At 40.5% G+C, this 20,039-nt stretch overlaps 2 protein-coding genes, 4 non-coding genes and 1 pseudogene across 6 annotated transcripts; 6 read left to right on the top strand and 1 right to left on the bottom strand.

Moving 5' to 3' along the window:
- Positions 1–359: 359 nt before the first annotated feature.
- LOC4346541 (bidirectional sugar transporter SWEET7b-like) lies at positions 360–1,158 on the bottom strand (annotated as a pseudogene).
- Positions 1,159–8,442: 7,284 nt separating this feature from the next.
- LOC4346540 (large ribosomal subunit protein uL22) lies at positions 8,443–11,359 on the top strand. The gene is made up of 7 exons (XM_015756770.3): positions 8,443–8,579; positions 8,709–8,745; positions 8,835–8,875; positions 10,445–10,675; positions 10,757–10,859; positions 10,940–11,007; positions 11,103–11,359. Exons 1-7 carry the CDS (start codon positions 8,577–8,579, stop codon positions 11,133–11,135), a joined length of 516 nt encoding a protein of 171 aa, XP_015612256.1. The 5' UTR covers positions 8,443–8,576; the 3' UTR covers positions 11,136–11,359.
- LOC112936509 (small nucleolar RNA snoR74) lies at positions 9,224–9,353 on the top strand. The gene has a single exon (XR_003238814.1). It is a non-coding gene; the product is annotated as a small nucleolar RNA snoR74 (small nucleolar RNA).
- Positions 9,588–9,691, top strand: LOC112936512 (small nucleolar RNA snoR74). The gene has a single exon (XR_003238817.1). It is a non-coding gene; the product is annotated as a small nucleolar RNA snoR74 (small nucleolar RNA).
- LOC112936510 (small nucleolar RNA snoR74) lies at positions 9,754–9,887 on the top strand. The gene has a single exon (XR_003238815.1). It is a non-coding gene; the product is annotated as a small nucleolar RNA snoR74 (small nucleolar RNA).
- Positions 10,172–10,297, top strand: LOC112936511 (small nucleolar RNA snoR74). The gene has a single exon (XR_003238816.1). It is a non-coding gene; the product is annotated as a small nucleolar RNA snoR74 (small nucleolar RNA).
- Positions 11,360–15,764: 4,405 nt separating the features above from the next.
- LOC4346539 (serine/threonine-protein kinase D6PK) lies at positions 15,765–19,375 on the top strand. The gene is made up of 3 exons (XM_015757069.3): positions 15,765–16,067; positions 16,272–17,215; positions 18,256–19,375. The coding sequence occupies exons 2-3, from the start codon at positions 16,371–16,373 to the stop codon at positions 19,112–19,114; spliced, it is 1,704 nt and encodes a 567-aa protein (XP_015612555.1). The 5' UTR covers positions 15,765–16,067; positions 16,272–16,370; the 3' UTR covers positions 19,115–19,375.
- Positions 19,376–20,039: the final 664 nt, after the last annotated feature.

Raw genomic sequence — 20,039 nt, 5'->3', positions numbered from 1 at the left:
AAATACAGAAGAAGTCGTACAAGAAATTTCTTTAAAAAAACTTGCATGCTAACTTGAGATGGAAGTCGGGCTCCTAATTGCAGCTCATGATTTTCTAAAAAAATATATACAAGTAAACTCCCGCAATGAATTTTATCCTAGCTAAACTGTATAACAATAATAAGATTAAAATAACATTACCCGTTGTAACGCACGGGTATTTTTTCTAGTGATGTATATAATTGCAACTTCACAATGAGATAAAAGAAACAGAAATTACATTGGTTACTAAACAGTACTATTACTTGAATGTAGAAGTTGGTAACACCTAACTAGCTTAGAGTGTTAGACACTCAGTTATGTTCGATCACTAAGCTAGCTTATAGCTCAATTGTGATATTGATGGTGACATGGCTGGCATTGCCGCCATCGACGTCGTCGTCCTTGCTGACAGGGGTGACGATGCTGGTGTCCTTAGCGACAGGGGCGACGGTTGGTAGCTCGAGGTTCTTATCCTGCTTCTTGGGTATGGTTCGGTAGTAGATGGCATAGAGGATGAGTTGCATGAGAGCAAAGAGCACGCCAAGACCATTGGGTATGGTGATGAAGATGTCTAAGCGGATGAGCGCGTATGATGGTCCAGCAGAGGCCGTTGAGGAAGCTCACCACCGACAACAGCAATGGCATGTACTCCACGCTCTTAGTCTTCACAACCTGACTCATGATGGTGAGTGGTGAGGAGTACATGATGGTGCCAAAGATGACGCAGAGGATGCCGACGATCAAGGAGCGTCTCTGATGGGTGTGCGCGCCCAAAAGCACGCCGAGCACCACCGCCGCCATGAAGAGAGCCTCTGTAGCGAGCACCACTCCCATCTTCTTTTTGTTCTTCTTGTCGGAGAAGAGGAAGAAGATGGTAAGGTAGACAGCCTCGATGACAAGGCCAATGCCGTTGATGGTGACGACAAGAATGCTGTTGGGGTGGACGATAGGGAGACCATAGAAAACCCAGAGCATGCAGTTGAGCAGCGTGGCCAGGTACGGGTCCGCCTTGAAGTCCTGCACGTCCTTATTCTTGATGATCCGGTAGAAGGTGGGCACCGGCGAGAGGAAGAGGCCAAAGGAGATGATGTTACCGACTATGCCCACCATGTTGCGGATCAAGTCTGGGGACACCATCTCGCCGGCTAGTGGCGGCGGGCGTCGATCGCTTTCCTGTTTGCTTGGTTCGCGCGCTGAAAATATTTCAAGCTGAAATTGCTCTCTGGATCGTAGACGTAGCGGTTGGTGTTGGTTTGGTAGCTCGTTGAAGCGGCGGAGGGCTGGATTTATACTCTCCGGAATCTGGATAGAGTCGGTGTCGGAGTTTACTAGGATTAGGAAAGCTCGTTCCGTGTCGGCCACCATTCCGAGTCCGAGCAGCGTACGGGCGTACGGCCCATGGCCTGATCTGATGGCCGAACGGACAGATCACCAGGAGCCCGCTGGGCTGACTATGCGTGGGATGGAGGGAGTTTATGTTTCGTTCTTGTTTGTGTACGCCATTTGTTTCGGTAAACAATCTGTGATTTAACGGAAATGCTATTTTGCGCACGCGTTGAGGGAAAATACTCCCCAGTCCAGCCCTGCACGATGCCTTTTTGGCTGTCACCATTCTTGTAGTGTTTATTATTACTGTTATTTGAAGTAGAAGGTTGCCCGCGCGAATGCGCGGGCATCCTATTATTTTAGTTTGAAAATTTTTTCTATGTATAAATTCAAGTTCAAATTAAAAGTAAGATATTTTTCCCTTTTTTAATTGAGCGTTCATCGGCGCTCTCTTTTCCTAAGAAATTTGCAGAAACTTTGATTCCTAATGAATGTATTTTAGTTGTAATGCTCCCTCTGATTGTTCTAATTGGTTCAGTTGCATGCAGTTTATAGAAACGGAGGAAATAGACATATCTTACGTCATATGTGTAACATTAGGCTACACTCATGGCAACATAGCACGCTCGGTGCCCTCCAAGGAAAAAAAAAGAGAGAATGTACGTGATGAAAGTATTTTTCCAATAAAAAATAGTTTTTTTAAGTTTTGTATAGACTATAGATGGCCATGTGGGCCACCCGGCACGGCGCGGCCCAGGCCTGGCCGTGCCTGGGCCGAGGCTTGTCGGCCGGCACGGCCCGACCGACGCACCAGGCCGTGCCGTGCCAGCCCACGTGCCGCACTCACGGCCCAGGCACAGCCCAACACGCCTCGGGCCGTGCTGTGCTGGCCTGAAGGCACGATGGGCCATGGTGCGTTTCCTCAGAATAAGTCTAATTTTCCTCCCTCCTATTGGGCTGTGACATATATATAGCTACAAAATGTCTATTTTACCTCCATCTTTTTTGGGCTGTGGTATATAAATAGCTAAATAAGTCTATGTAAGGTCCCTATGCTTTGGACAATTACATTTATATGTCTATTTTTAGTCCCTATACTTTGTGTGCCGGGCCTGGCCTGCCGGCCCATCGCGCCGGGCCGGCCCGACCGTGCCAGGCCAGCCTAGCATGCCGGCAGGGAGGCCCAGGCATAGTGGAAAATTTTCTAAAAATATATAAAATGGATCCATAATGTTGACATAAGATGGTGAACAAACTTGCATGAAAAAAAGGGGGCAGATTCATGACGCTGACATAAAATTGTGTCTAAGGGCCTGTTTGGTACAGCTCCAACTTCTAAATTTAACTCCAGGAGTTGGGTCTGGAGTGGAGTTGTGGAGCTGCCTAAACCCAGCTCCACAACTCTAGTTCATTTTGTAAGATAGCTCTACCCAGCTCCACTCCCAGTTTTGGTGGAGCTGAAACTGTTTGGCTGAGCTCCAGCTTGGAGCTGGAGCTGGAGCTGTGCCAAACAGGCCCTAAATGTCCATTTTTCATTTCAATGTGTATCGAACATATGCGATTCAATGAGCAAAGCAACCCAGCTATATTCCCAAACTGACTTGTGTTTTATTGTACTGAGATACTACTGGATGGCTGCGAAGATGTATGCAAAATGTTCTGATGACTAAAAACATCGAGAACCATGATTTAGTCTTGAGACAATATCACGTCACGCAGAATGGGTTCAGGTGCGACAATCAGCAGGTGCCTTGCACTGTCTCACATTCTTTGTAGGGGAGTTGATCAAGCCTGATTTATTTCTATTAGCATCGGAGGTTAGTTGATCTAATGGTTTAGCATCAAAGACACGTTGATCTAATGGCTGAGATGATTCTGATGACGAGGCTAGCTGAGACCGCCGGGCCGGCACGGGCCCGACCCAAGTCAGGCCGGGCCAAAAAGTCGTGCCATGGGCCGGGCCTTCGGGCCTCGGGCCTTATGGCCATCTATAGTATAGACACAATCATTTATGGTGTTAATCAGTTCTTCTTAATTTTTTTATGGTATAGATACAGTAATCTTTTTGAAATAGGTGAGTTTGATCATTTAAAAAATTATAGCTAAACGGACATGCGATCATGACAATCTTCGGAGTACTATATCATTTTTATATTTTGATAAAGATCTATAGATTAGCGCCTACTTTGTTGTTTTATTAAACTGTAATTTCCTCTCTGCATACGTGCTCTTCTAGAAGCATATATAATTGTTTTCGTTCATGTATTGGTTATAATTGCATGAGACATCTTTACTAATCCTAAGAATATATTTATTTTTCCCAAAATTATTTAAAGTAACTAATTCATTGGAGTGCATTTATAATCACTTCAATGGGGTGTATGGCATACATCATCAGTTACGTTCGTCGTATTAGAATTTCTAAACTATAAGGAAATATATGATACATAGTTTAATGCAAAGATTGTTGATTTGTTGCCAAATCTATTTGGCAAAGAAAAAACATATATGACCATAATTCACGTGATGGATTAAGGGATTGTATTATAGCAAGATCATTGCCTGGAAATTTCACCCAAATAGTTCTGAAAAATTATAAAAAAATTGAGAATCTTAATCTCATACAAATTAAAATTAAATCAAATCTAATTGAAAAACCACTTTCACTCTCCCTGCATGTAGATTTGAATTAGTGTTATATATTTATCAAGTGATATTTTGATCCTTTTTATCATGTGAAATTATTTAAAAAGTTATCGTGACATTAATTATTACTTCCAACATTTCATATTATAAGATTTTCTAGCATTATCCACATATATGTCATATATGTGTTAATAAATCTAGACATATATGTGTGCCTAGATTCATTAATATCTATATGAATATGGGCAATGCTAGAAAGTCTTATAACCTGAAACGGAGGTAGTATATGTTGGCTAAATTATTTAAAAATAATTATGACATTAAGTATTATATGTCGGCACCATGTATTTAGCAATACAATATAACTATTATATGTGATCAATATTTTATTTAATTAAAGGAATACAACAGATTATAAGTTAGATATATATTTCATAAATAATTTAATAGATGAACATTTAAAGACAACTGATTCGATACTTTATATTAATCTAGTTTAAATCGTTCATACACGTGGATATATGTGGAGTAATAAATTTTATTTTATAATATAGAAAACCCTACTTTGAAACTGTCGTGCTATCATCATACAACGTAAGTATGTTTCTTTCTGCTGTATAGTTGTGCGTACTAATGTTGGTTTGGTTTTTTTTTAAGTGAACAGTACATAAGGGTATATCCGATTGTAATGTAAGTCAATTTTTCTTGTGAATAAGAAGCTAGCAGTGATTTTTTAAATAGATAATGGGCTTACCAGGACAATAAGATGAAGCAGGGATTTTTTAAATAGATCTAATCTAATGGTGTAAAATAACGGACCTACCAGTTTGAGTGAAAATCAACGATTAGATTTAGAAAGCGCCACGTGATGATTTAGAAGCGTTTGTAGGAGCACCACGTGGCAACTTAGGAGCGTTTGTAGGGAGTTTAATAGACTTTTAGTATATAATAGAGTGTTATATATTTGTCAAGCGATATTTGACACCAAGTTGATCCTTTTTATCATGTGAAATTATTTTAAAAAATATCATGACATTAATTATTACATGTTGGCTAAATTATTTAAAAATAATTATGACATTAAGTATTATATGTCGGCACTATGTATTTAGCACTATAATATAACTATTATATGTGATCAATATTTTATTTAATTAAAGGAATACAACATATTATAAGTTAGATATATATTTCATAAATAATTTAAAAGATGAACATTTAAAGACAATTTAAAGACAGTTGATTTGATACATTATATTAATCTAGCTTAAACCGTGCATATACGTGAATATATGTGGAGTAATAAATTTTATTTTAAATATAGAAAATCCTACTTTAAAACCGTCGTTCTATCAGCATACAGCGTAGTATGTTTTTTCTACTTTATAGCTGTGCGTACTAATGTTTGTTTGGTTTTTTTAAGTGAACAGTACATAAGGGTATATCAGATTGTAATGTACGTCATTTTTTCTCGTGAATAAGCAGTGATTTTTTTTAAATAGATAACGGGCCTACCGGGACATTAAGATGAAGAAGGGATTTTTTAAATAGATCTAATCTAATGGTGTAAAATAACGGGCTTACCAATTTAAGTGAAAATCGACAGTTAGATTAGAAAGTGCCACGTGGCGGTTTAGAAGCGTTTGTAGGAGCGTCACGTGGTGGCTTAGGAGCGTTTATAGGAAGTTTGATGGACTTTTAATTTAATATATAATAATAATAGATAGATAGATACTAGATAGATCTCAACAGTACCTTGGTTCTGAGTATTCTTAAAACACTGTGGAGTAGTTTTAGTGTGCACCTTGATCTTCTTTTTTTCATTACCGGCAAAAGTTCAAGAAGGGAAAATGAATGGAAGAACTCTTCTTGTTCCATATTTCCATCGTGACTGGAGTAGAATTTTGTTTGCAAACTGATCGCGATTATTTCTTTCTTGGAAACTGTTCTGACAGTGTATGTATTTCTTCTTATTCAGGACGCTGTCTTTTTGGGAGGAGGTATCTTTTTGGCTGATGTTATCTCTGGTACTTTAGTTTAATTCAGCGCACTGTAACCTCTAAGTATGCTTCCATTTGAGTGCAAGAATGTAAAGGTGGAATCTTTTAAGTTAGGTAAACAAACCTCGGTTAGAACGAAAATCAGTAGACAGTAGGATGTGATGTAATGTGCTTCACAAGGATAGCATTCTGGAAACTGTAGTCTGACAAATTGACATTATGCTGCTATTATCAACCTTGCTCTGCAACTGTAATTGCCAGAAGATGCTATAGAGAACTTAATTGATGGGAGAACAGATTATCCCTTTATAATCTAATATCTCTCTGTTCTATAAGCCGGAGATGTAAACCATTTCCATTATCTAAAAAATATCTCTCTGTCCTACCCTGTTTATTTGTGTGCTACATGATGGTTGGCTGGTTGCATTGTCTTTTTGTATGGTGAATCTTGAGCAGTAGTAACAGGCATCCTTCGTGAAGAAATACAGGTGGAGGAGCAAAAGCTTGAGGTTCATGTGCTTCCGGAACAGTGCTCAGTACTTCAATGTTCAGGTTGAATCCTGAATACCTGTAGCAGGTTTCTGAAAGTGCAGCTGGATGCAGCATGCCCTTTGAACATGCTAACTGGGTTAGTTTGTCTTCTGAGCATGCCATTTACCCTAGTTCTCATGTTAGCCACAGCCTGAAGATTGATATACGGCCTGACACGGCTGAAGCAGGGGGCGACAACCAACACGGATGCTGCTGTAGCAAGTTCGACAAATGAGATGGGTGTAGGCCAGGTTGCATGAATTAGGTCATTAGGGCTGGGAGCCTGGGAGCAGGATTATAGGAATAAGGTTTAAGAACCAAATGAAATCAACTTTCCCCATCTCTTCTCTTCCTCCCAAGAACCTTTTTTTTCTTTTAGCTAGATTATACCACCAAATTGTTATCGGTTTCAATTCACTCACATTGAAGTAAATCAAATCAATAACTTTTTTTAACGTAATGAAAACATTACTTCTGGGCTCTACACCAACTAAGAATGCACTCTATGTGGTTAATGGTATTTGAATTTGTGAGTGGAGTTATGCATCTTCAACTTCACCACCACACCAAAGGGTGTTGTACTCTCTTACTCTGCACCTTTTAAAATACTCTTACTCCGCACCTTTCAAAATACATGCCCATATCTTCTCTTTGCAAAATTTCAGCTTTTCTGTAGTTAAATGATTTAACCAATAAAATGTGGTTGTATCATACAAAGAAATTAATGGTGTAAAATGAATTTGGACGTATTCTAGTCATGTTACTTACATAATCGAGCTTATGAGGTATTTGAGCTTAAGAAAGATTATGAGTTGGGACATAGGCTATGGTCAAAAGTGACAAGTAATCTGAACATCAAGTATGTGATTTCAACTCTTGGCAATTGACATTTGACAACTACTTCTATACAGCATGTAAAGCTATGTTGTCCATCTGTAGTACTATTAGTTGGCAGATCAAGTTGCTAGGAGCCCGTTGTTCGTTGATGATTAAGATTGTGATCGCACGGTCATCTAGCCTAAAAGGACGGTTGAACACATATGATTTTATCCAGGTTCAGGTCTTCCAGAAGATAATAGGTCTACTCACTAACTAGAGATATTATCTTGATGGGATTGCTTGGGTACCCCTGTTCGCTCAAGGTGGCTAAGCTCTACACTCCTATAGCTTCTCTGTGTTGTAATGAACCAAACCTCTGGTGTAGACCAGACTGGTCCTCATAATCGCTCAAGGTGGCTAACCCTTGCAATCTTATATATCCCCAGGTCTACCTAACCACCATAGAGACACTGAGCTACTGTCACGCTGCTTGTCCTGGTCATTCTTCTTTGCCATGTTGGCATGTTGCACGGTACCACCTTGAGCTTCCATTTTGATGGAAAGGGGAGCTTGAGAGATATATTATTTTCCGTGAGGAATTTAGTTTTATTTATGTATATGAAATTTAAAATTAGTTATTAGCAAGATGCAGTTACACGGACTTTTTCTCCTAAACTATCATTATACAATTAGAAAATAAACCAATATATTTATCAATCATAAGATTAATATTTTAATATTTAATATATTTATCATATGACTAAAATTTTAATATTTTATCAATAATAATTGCCCGTGCAAAGCATGAGTTGATGGCATAAATAATTATTCAAAATAAATAGTATTTATATATATAGTAGTGGGTGGCAATAACCAGGAGGGGAAATTTGAACGCCATAGTTTTCTCTCATCTACACATTTTTCAATACAATGAAAAAAATACAGTAACATAAATTGGCAATCCCTTAAAAATGATTTACAGAAATTACCTCACATTGTTTTTGAAAAGAAAGAATGTACAGCATCGGTTTGGGCTGAGGGAGTCGTTGCCATCTTGGGCCGCGCGCAAACAGCCCATACCTTGGCCCATTAGGGTTTTGCTCCCTAGGTTTCGTCTCCCCCCTATATAAATGCTTCTCCTGCGCCGTCGTTTCCCTCTTCCATCCTTCGCTCGCTCCGCCGCCGCCGCCGCCGCCTCCTCCTCCTCGGCGCCTCTCCGCCGCCGCCTCAGCCATGGTGAGCCTCCCTCTCCCTCTCTCATCTCGCCGCGACATCTCTCTCTCTCCGCCGCCTTCTCACCGATGCTTCTCTCGGTATGGCTCTCTTCTGACTCGCGATTCCGTTGTTGTTCTTGGTGGTTCGCAGGTGAAGTACTCGAGGGAGGCGAACAACCCCACCAAGTGTAAGCTTCCCTTTCCCCGTCTTCTATGGTGAACCGTGTGGATCTGAGGGTTTTTGCTGACCTGTGGGTTTCTCTTTGATTCGCTGCAGCCTCCAAGGCCATGGGCCGGGACTTGCGTGTGCACTTCAAGGTGAGCTTCCCGAGTTCCAAGAATGCATTTCGAGAGATCTCGCCACTGTTTTTAATTGGTTGATTCATTGTAATGCATTTCTGTTTTTAATTGCTTGTTTCGTTGTAATACTTGAGTTGAACCCTAGGTTTTAGAAGATACGCAGCCATTTAGTTAGATGTGTTTTATCATGTTGAGCTTTATTTCCACGGTAGTTCTTGCTTGTAGGTAGCACTATGTTATGAATTATTATGTTTATCTGAAGTTCGATGTATTATGCAGTTTGGTTACAATTAGAAGATTCGGATATCCAAAATTTAGCTGATTGGTAGTTTTGAAGTTTAACGTTAGAGGACTCGTTGCCTAAAGAAAAAAGCAGGATGCTGTTCTCTCTATAAGCAGTATCTTCGTAACCTTTAGGAACATCATGTTCATCGTTATTGGGTGAACCGGTGGACACAGCTCAATGTTGACTGGTTCAGTAAATGATGGCACATTTTTACTATGCTTTTATTTTGCTTACAAAATGGCATACACTGGCAAACTTTTTTAATGAAATTGTAGGCATGGCACACTTGTTTGGAAATTTAGTTAGTACTTTGTTTAAGTTAAAGCTGTTATGTTTAGCATATATCAAAATTTTGTGTGTCCATGTTTTATTGAACATTTCATTAACAGAAATTGCAAGTGTCTGCCACACCTACTGTTTTGTTAGGTGATATTCACCTAATGAAAAAAAGCAGGATGTTCTCTATGTAAGCATTGTCATTCTTATTGGGTGAACCTGTGGACTTAAACTTGACGTCTATTATTGGTTCAGTAAATGGTGGCTTATTTATGTTCAACATTCAATTATCTGGTAATTTATACTTTGTTATCTTTGTCTAATATGAACCTAAAGAAAAGCAGGATGTTGTTCTCTATATAAGCATTGTCCTCGTAAACTTTAGGAATATCAGAGTGAGTCATTGTTCTTGGGTGAATCAATTGACACAGCTTGATGTTAATTGGTTCAGTAAATGATGACACAATTGTAATACCATGTACATTTTGATTCCTCTCTTTCTGTTGTAGTCTGTTTCAACGTTGTAAGTAAATTACTATGGCATAATACGCACATAATTTTCTTGTGTTGTGACTTTCGATCTTGTAATGTAACTGGTTCAGTTTTGCATTCAACCTGTAATATTCAATTGTAATGTTGCACAGTTTTTCTTTACTACCCTAAATAAAAAAGCAGGATGCTGTGCTCTCTATAAGCAGTGTCCTCGTAAATTTTGGGAACATGTTTCATCGTTTTTCTTTACTACCCTAAATAAAAAAGCAGGATGCTGTGCTCTCTATAAGCAGTGTCCTCGTAAATTTTAGGAACATGTTTCATCGTTATTGGGTGAACCGTTGGGCTATTCAATGTCCATTGGTTCAGTAAATGATGGCACATTTTTGTGAATACTCCAGTTAACAGCTGTTGTTGAAATGTGTTTTTATGTGGTTGGTAGTTATCCCTTCTATGTTAATGCTATAGCATTTCTTAGCTGCTGCATTTGTTATTCTTTTGTTGTCTAATGTTCTTTTTTCATACAATTGCAGAACACCCGTGAGACAGCTTTTGCTATCAGGAAGTTGCCTCTGGGCAAGGCCAAGAGGTACCTTGAGGATGTGATTGCCCACAAGCAAGCTATCCCCTTCCGTAGGTACTGCGGTGGTGTTGGCCGCACTGCTCAAGCTAAGTCACGCCATTCAAACGGTCAGGGACGCTGGCCTGCCAAGTCTGCTAGATTCATTCTGGATCTTCTTAAGAATGCAGAGAGCAATGCTGAGGTTTGCAATGTAGATTGTGAGATTTCATAGCTTGTCATTAACTGTTTTGTGATGCTTACTTTCTTCATTGCTTCACCATAGGTGAAAGGTCTGGATGTTGATACTCTTTATGTGTCCCACATTCAAGTTAACCAGGCCCAGAAGCAGAGGCGCCGTACCTACCGTGCTCATGGACGCATCAACCGTAAGTTTGTCAATACCTTTTTGTATGCTCTTTGTAGAGTTCGGTGATGCTTTGTCTCATGAGCAAATGATACTTTGCAGCTTACATGTCCTCCCCGTGCCACATTGAGCTTATCCTGTCAGAGAAGGAAGAACCAGTGAAGAAAGAGGTATGTGCATCTGTACCTTGAGAAGTCCATTGTATAAGCTAACTGCTGGTTGATGTTTTTTTTTATTACCATCTGATTGTGAATGTGTTATGCAGCCTGAGTCTCAGATCGCAGCCAGGAAGGCCTAGAGAAGGAAGCTTTGCCCCCCTTCTGCCTGTTTGTTAGATCAGATTATTATATAGCCTGTGGCTTTTGGCTGAGTGAAAATTTTGGCTGGTTGTCCGCTTGTTTGGCCTATCGGAAATTCGGAATACTACTAGCTCATACTTCGTCAAAACCGTTATCTCTGTGTACTGAATCTATTACTATGTTCTCAAAACGCAAATCTTGGAGGTGTTTGGATTTTCTTTAACCTGATTCGGTCGTGAACTGATGGTTTTTCTTGTCGTAAGTATGCTGTTGCACCTGGTGTTGAACAACTAATCTCTGTTTTTGAAATGGTTTTCGGAAAACAGCATTATGGCTCGATGCAGGATTACAGTCACTTTGTTAATTGCAACTGAATACGCTTAGTCCTCGGCCTATTTCTTGCCTTGTATTCCGTATTTTGGTTTGTAACTTGGGCTCAAACGGTTTTAACGAAGTATGAATCTCGCAACGCATGCATCTTGTAACTGGCAGTCATTAAAAACGTTTTCGGCCTTAAAGATGCCAATTTTAATTTGTGCTTCTTTTATTTGCTTCATTTAGAATTTTTGCTTTCGAAACAGAAGATGTTTTATATGGTGAACTTTCGAATGTTGCTGACTTAGCTTGGTTCATTACAACAATATTTTTTAGATGAGTGAACTACAATTTGGGTTTTTGTTCTGAGGGCTGCTACAGCCCGGGATTCCGTCAAAACGGGATATCATGACTTCATATTCCGACTTCCTCCCACACTATTCCGACTTCCTCCCACACTACGTACATGCATGAGTCGCGAGCTAGATCGCGTCGGGTGCGCATCGTGCCACTATACGAGCAGCACATTGAGTCGCGAGCTAGATCGCGTCGGGTGCGCATAGTGCAGCAGCACATCGAGGACGTCGAGTCTGCTACGCCGCTGCGCATGCGCCGTGAACAACCAATTAATCCCTGTCTCTCTTGGTGCTGGCGGCGCGCTTGGTGCTAGCAGTTCCATGGGCGCTGCCGCCGGCCAGCGTAGTCTTGACGACGGGAAATCTATACGCATCCATCATCTCTACTAGTGGGTGTGCTGCTAAGTGCATACATGCATGTGACGTGAGTAGCTAACCTTGCTGAGTGCAACACTAAATGAGGATCTAATCCTTGCTAGTATATATATCCATGGACACTTTATGATATGGTTGTGTTTATATATATGTGCTAATAGCTGATATTGACATATACCAGATCTGGTATCTATATATATTGGGACTGATAATTAGGTACCAGGTATCGGATATCACACATGATACCTATAGATATCAGGTCTAATCATTGTTAGTACCAGGTACCATACATAATACCTATTGTTAATACTAGGTACCATACATAATACCAATCAATCAAGTTAGATACCTATCGATATCGGGCCTAATCAATGTTAGTATCAGGTACCATACATGATACCTATCAATCAAGTCTGATACATGTCAGTATCATACCTGATCATTGTTGGTACTAGGTACTAAACATGATACCTTTGCCTGATACTTATCAGTATCAGATCTAATATGTATAAGACATGATACCTACCAATCTTAATACTTATCGGTATCGGGTCTGATACTATCGGTAATAAGCCTGATTATTGTTGATACATGATACATGACCTGATACTATTGGTATCGGACCTGATACGTATTGGTACCGAGTACCAGATTGATTTGATACCTACTGATACTGGGTCTCATCAATCCTTATTAGTATCAGGTACTACATAATCTGATATTTATGGGCCAGGGACACGGATCAAGTCTAACATATCACCCTTCACTAGTTTATATGCCATCCACGGCAACCACGATCGAACTTGTCAAAATCCTAATTATTAATACATTGCAGCTGCAAGCCATTTCTATTTTATTGGGACTTGGGATGCGTCCAGATCTGAGTAGAAACAACTAGCTGAGGTTTGATACGCAGCTATTCTACTGACACATTCTGGATAAAAATCCGTAGCTCCCCTAAACCAAATGGATCATCAATGAAAACATTTACTTTCCCGAAACTAAACAAAATGAAGCGAACACTGGATCAATTAAAACCACCTCTTGCATAAAAAAAAGTTCCTTAATCCAAAGACGTAGCAACACACCGCATGAATCAACCTCCCCGTGGAGCAGCCACTAGCTGACAGCTGCTGCGCACGGCCTCTGCAAGAAGCTGGATCACGAGCTGTATGAGAGAAGAAAGAGGAGGCAAGACAAAGGAGGGACCGAGGGAGAGCTGCCAGGCCACCACGCGAGGAGGAGAGAGCCGATCCGGTACGACGGAATCCCGTTGTATAGTTTTTCTGTTTTGTTGTTACCCAAGTTGCATATTTGACCAGACATTTGAATTGGGTCTTGCGTTAAAACATTGCACACTGAAGTACTCTAGTGAATTAGTGGCCTGCACGTAAGTGACAAATACAGTTCCCCTATGGTCGATGAGCCAACTCCATATCCACGGAGTGTTCCTCTCAAAAGTGTAACAAGTCGCAAGTCCAAGGGCATACCTGGATTTCGGTGCTGGACTGCAGCACGCTGCCCCGCCCAGTCGGTCGGAGGTTTCTTACGACCGTCTCAGAAACTAAAATTTTCACTCTATCACATCAAATTGAATATTTGGACACATGCATAAAGTATTATATGTAAAAAAAAATCAATTACACATATTGCGTGTAAATTACAAGATAAATCTTTTAAGCCTAATTGTGCTATGATTTGACATTGTTGTGCGCGTGTAAATTATAAGACGAATCTTTTAAGTCTAATTACGCCATGATTTGACAATGTTGTGCTACAGTAAACATTTGTTAATGATGGATTAATTAGGCTTAATAAATTCATCTCACAGTTTCATGGCGAAATCTGTCGTTTAATAATTCAAATGTTCTTATATCCGATGTGACAACCAAACCTAAAAATTTTCCCCCACTAAACAAGGCCTTATAAAACACCTCATGAGTGCCTCCCGAAGGGTGTCTTGCCAATTCGGCATCTAAGACCGGTCCCAACCATACGAAAGTGGTTTTTCTTAAGTAGTAATTACATCTTATTTTTCTGTTATAGATTTAAACCTAAATAATAAATATAAAATATATCTCATTAAAATATGAAACATAATAAAAGAACTAGTATCTCTTAAAGGAAAACGTTCAGTTTACATCCCTTAACTATTTGAAGAGTTTCATTCATGCCAATCAAACTCAAAAGCGGGTATAATATGTGTAACAACCCGTCCTTAATGGGCGAGTCCACTAACCTGTTCTTAATGGACGAGTCCAGTTACCTTAAAAGGGTTAATCCGGAAGTGACATAGTTAGAGGGATAAACCCTTACAAGTTGGTTCCACCTTTGCTAATTTAGCGATATTCTCAAAGGACCCGACGTCTCCATCGGTCCCACATAGCTAAACATGCGTATACAGCTCTCATGAGACACACATGCAATATTCTAATTGGGTTAGGATGTCATACAACATCCTCAAAGGACCCGACGTCTCTATCGGTCCCACATAACCAAATATCTAGGAACATGCCTCGTCTTAGGGCACGTCTGTACATCCAATGCATGTACATCCAATGCAGCGTCATATGCCATGCCATGTGTCTCACACATAGCTCACATACGCCATATGCCCACATACTGACCCATGGAAAACAGGCTTAGGCAATTGCGCGTGCAATAAGGGGCGCGTGAAAAAGTGTGGTTCCAATTAATTCGTGCGCGTCTCGGATATAAGAGGGACACTTGCGTCTCGGATATAAGAGGGACACTTAAAAAAAGGAAATGATTTAACAAAAACATAAATTAAAACCAATTCAAACACGGATAACGTACCAAAATTCTAATGAAAATATCTTCAATTTTTATAAATAGTAGAGATGTATGAAATTGCATGAATGTTGTGCATTTTGGGCTGGTAAGCGGTAACAAGTGGTTTCCGAATGAGTATTTCGGGGTGTTTGGTTAGTTTGCTGACTTTGTCACATCACACACCACTTTAGTCAAAGTTATGTCAGTTTCTTTGGGACGTAGAAAAAAGAAAATTCAAGAATTATCAATAATATCATTGATAAGTACCTAATTTTAAAAATACTATCGACAAGTGTGAATTCTATGAAATATCATTGTACAAACGACTTTGTCCTAGAAATGCCATCACCATTAATGTTCCGTCCATCCTATCTCATTAAATGCGTCGTTAATCCTATAGAATTTTTTTAACTGAATCCTATATAATTTAAAGGAGGGCTGCTAACAAAACCCTAACGTCAATGATATTTCTGTGACAAAATCACTAGTATAATAATATTTCATGAAACTTGCACTTATCGATAATATTTTTGAAATTGGACGATTGTCAATAGTATTTTTTAGATTTTTCACTAATGAAAACCTATAATAAAAAAACTGAGCTAACATAAAACCGTTGATGGATTGGCCCCTGTTCCAACGCATGGTACTACTCACTAAAAGATGAGTAATTTTGGGCCGAAAAACCAGCACGGCCCATATTTTGTTTCTCTCTTCAGTCTTCAACAACAACAAATAAATAAATAAAATTCGGTCCACTAAAACTGCAGGAAAACTAAATAAAAAAACAACAGAAAAAAAAGAAAACGACGGCGTCTTCACTCCTCTCCAGTCTGCGCCACCACGTCCGCGTCCATCCGCCACTGCCGCACCTCCATCCGCGCGCCGCCCCTCCTCCCTCCCGGGACGGCCTCTACCCTCGCCGCCGCCGCCGCCCCCTCCCCACCCCACCCCCGCCGCCCGGGAGGAGCCACCTCCCACCCGTGACGAGACGGCTTCAACCCCTCGCCCGCCGCTTCTTCCCCCGGGAAGGGCGGTGCCCGCGTCGCCGGCGGCGAGCTTCTCCGACTCCGGCGACTGATTCGTCAGAACGTGAGTAGCCTCCTCCTCCTCTTCCTCCTGATACTGCTACTGCCTATCCTCCCGCCAGATTTCCTTTTGTGGAATGGGGGAGCCTCTCGATCTCAGATCCATTCGGCGTGGGCAATTCTTGATTCTTGATTTGATCGGGTGTTCATGGATCAATCTTTCTCGCTTCCCCCCCGCAGCCTAATTTCTCTGCAATCTTTCTGATAGGTTCCGGTTCCTGATTGATTGATTGATTGATGGATTGATTGGCCGGGATATGCTGATACCATTGAGAGGAATTGTTGACTGATTGATTCCTACCTGGTGATGGCTTCCAAGGCTGTTCCTGATGTAGTCACCGACAAGAAATGCGATAAAACCATGGCGGCATCCTCTGAAATGTCGCAATCCCAAGAAGTTATTTCGAGAGGGGGTAAACTTGGGACTGCTTCATCCAGAGAGACTCTGCTGGGGGATGTAGCCACGTCCAGTGGGGTGAAAGAACAAGATAAGGATAGCTGTTCTGTTGATGAATCTGTGAAGCTGGATGGCAATGAAGATGCTGAGAAAAGCTCGTTGCGCGGCAGCGTTAAGGATAGCTCGGCTTCTGCCAAAGGCAGCGACAGGGCAAGCAGCCTGACAAAGGTGAGTGGCAGCACGAAGGTGAGCGACCATGCTGCTGACATTGTTGGGAGCAGCAAGAGCAGTGTTTATCGAGCCAGTGCTGGCAGTGATGTGAGTGATGAGAGCACCTGCAGCAGTATATGCAGCAGCGCGAGCAAACCTCACAAGTCGAATGATTCAAGGTGGGAAGCGATACAGATGGTCCGAACCAAAGAAGGTTCGCTGGGGTTAGGCCATTTCAGGCTACTTAAGAGGCTTGGTTGTGGTGACATTGGCAGTGTTTATTTGTCGGAGCTTAGTGGAACAAAGTGCTACTTCGCTATGAAGATTATGGACAAGGCGTCTCTAGCGAGCCGCAAAAAGCTACTGAGAGCCCAGACTGAAAGGGAGATATTGCAGTGCCTGGACCATCCTTTTTTGCCAACATTGTACACTCATTTTGAGACTGATAAGTTCTCATGCCTAGTAATGGAGTTTTGCCCTGGAGGAGACCTGCACACCCTAAGGCAAAAGCAACCGGGGAAGTTTTTTCCGGAACAAGCTGCCAAGTAAGTGTCTAATCACATTCACAATCAACCAACCCTTTGATAAATCATTGAGATGGGATTTAGTAAAGCATCTTAAATCTATAAGATTATAAGTACTTGTGATCATCTCAATCAATTGGCCTTATACTTTTTATCTTCTCATATTAACCAATAGGTGTCTAATCAGCTTCCTTTTCATGCACTTGTGCCTGCAATTTAATTATCACAGTTTGCCCTTGATTTATATATTATCAGATTGAAATGCTGAACAATTGGCAAAAGATACTCAAATGTATGCTTTTTGGTTGGCGCGGACTGTAGGATCCTCCTGGATTTTATTACTTGTTTGGAATCTTTTATAGTAACACTTGTTAAGATCTGATAAGCACTTTTATGTTTGCGGCTCAGGCCAGCTTCTTTTTGGTGGTGCTAAAGAACCATTGAACATATGGTTTGATGAAAAATTAAGCTCTGTAAGACGTGTCATTGGAATTAGAAGGACAAATCCACCGTGCTCTTAATTTCTGAGAACCATGCATCTGCATACCATTCAATTCAAATATGGCTATTAATAATTCCTTTTTTTTTCATAGACATGTATCATTTTTCCTCCTCATGCCATGCTTTCTGACTCATCCTTCTTAGGAACTGTGTATTGAACCTACATGAAAATTAAAAAAAAAAATAAACTACTACATCTTTTTCTTGCATTTCCCCCTTGGTACATATGGTTGTTTAAGTTTTATGGTTTTTATTAATGTGTTGCTTCAGTTCTTTTTGTTATTGTCTGCTAATGGAAAAAGAGATTGATGGATGTGAAAGACATTTATTTTCTACATCTTACATGTGGTTGTCCTGACAATTTTGTAGTTTTTGATGTTCTAGTATATTGAAGAGTTATGATCTCTTCATCATGTCCTTACATGTTTATATTGTTTTTGTTTTGCTGTTGTTACTTGGGGTGTCTGCCCTGGTTTTCTGGTATCATGGAGTGATAGTACTAAACCTTGCTCAAGTCTAAGAGAGTCATGTTGATGTTTGGTTGATTAATTCTTTTGCAGGTTTTATGTGGCTGAGGTGCTTCTTGCTCTAGAATACCTGCATATGCTTGGCATCATATATCGGGACCTTAAGCCAGAAAATGTTCTTGTGAGAGAAGATGGCCACATCATGCTGTCTGATTTTGATTTGTCCCTAAGATGTGCTGTGAGCCCTACCCTTCTGAAATCCTCAAACCCTGGGGTAGATCCAAACCAAAAGGGTAATCCATCTTATTGTGTACAGCCAGTGTGCATCGAGCCAGCTTGTATCCAACCCTCTTGTGTTACAACGACCACATGCTTCGCTCCACGCTTTTTCTCCTCCAAATCCAAAAAGGAGAAGAAGGCAAAAACAGACATTGCAAGTCAGGTCAGACCACTTCCTGAGCTTGTTGCAGAACCTACAGATGCAAGATCGATGTCATTTGTTGGCACCCATGAGTACTTGGCACCTGAGATTATAAAGGGTGAGGGGCATGGAAGTGCTGTCGACTGGTGGACTTTTGGCATATTCTTGTATGAACTTCTTTTTGGCAAGACACCTTTCAAAGGTTCAGGGAATAGAGCAACATTGTTCAATGTTGTCGGACAGTCCCTAAGGTTCCCAGAATCACCTGTTGTGAGTTTTGCTGCAAAGGACCTTATTCGGGGTTTGCTTATTAAGGAACCACAACATCGTTTGGCTTATAAGCGTGGAGCGACAGAAATAAAGCAACATCCCTTTTTTGAAGGTGTTAACTGGGCCTTGATAAGGTGTGCAACTCCTCCAGATATTCCCAAGCCAGTTGAGATCCCTAGGTCAGTAGCCTCAACCAGTCAAAAGGCTACAACAACTGCTGAGAAAGGTTCAGACAATTATCTTGAATTCGATTTCTTTTAGTGGAGTCTTATAAAATCATTTATGTGCAAGTTGTAAAGTTCTTTTCTTTTTCCTAGACCTTTTCTGGATTCTTATAACTTGATATTCAGTTGGCCTATGCTCCCATTTCTGTTCTTAAGTTCCTTTTGCATTTCGTGGACCTCCATCAATCGCATTAGATTAGATGGGAGACCTTTCTGTTTAGAACCTGTAATCCTCCTTTTTTTTTTTCACTGAGCATTAGGTTTCCTTGAACAACAAATAAATAATTTCTTTTCAATCTGCGATTGCGGTTTTCCGAACTGTATGCTGTGATGGAAGTTTATCACAGCTTGTAGTGGTAAATAGCAGGATTTGTTGCATACATATGCCCTTGAAAGCCATGAATTCGTCGGTTTATTTTTATCGCAACTTCTGTGGCAGTAGCAGGCAAGGAACCCATGTTGCCATGGTGTCTTGAACTAAAGGTTCTGAATACTCTCTATTTTTTCTCATTTGGTAATCACAATGCAAAACGGTAGGGTGTTGAATAATCATCGTAGTGTATATTATCAAGAGGAGCAGCAGCTCCATCCTGGTGATTCTTCACTTAATTTGGATCTGACATTGTGGGTTATCTGGTAGACGTTTATCAATCACAAGTCTAGAAGTTAATAGAAGTTACAAAGAAAGGAAAACATTTGTGGAGGGTACATTATACCACCTCCATTCTTGAATAATTGATATTTGCACTGTTCAATTTCAAACTTTGACCACTTTTATTTCTAGCAACTAGCAAAGGAAATATAAATTTGAAAACTATGGGTGTAGCTTCACATTTAGGGGTGGACAAAAGGCTCGACGCTCGTGGCTCGTAGCTTGGCTTGATTGGATAACTCGTAGTTTTAATGAGTCTAGCTAAGCTAGGCGTTTAGCTTGTGAATTTAACAAGCTAGCTCGCGAGCTA

This window comes from Oryza sativa, chromosome 9 (genome assembly GCF_034140825.1).
Source record: "Oryza sativa Japonica Group chromosome 9, ASM3414082v1".
NCBI lineage: Eukaryota > Viridiplantae > Streptophyta > Magnoliopsida > Poales > Poaceae > Oryza > Oryza sativa.
Note: the sequence above shows the minus strand (reverse complement) of the source record. Positions and strands in the feature narration are given on the sequence as shown.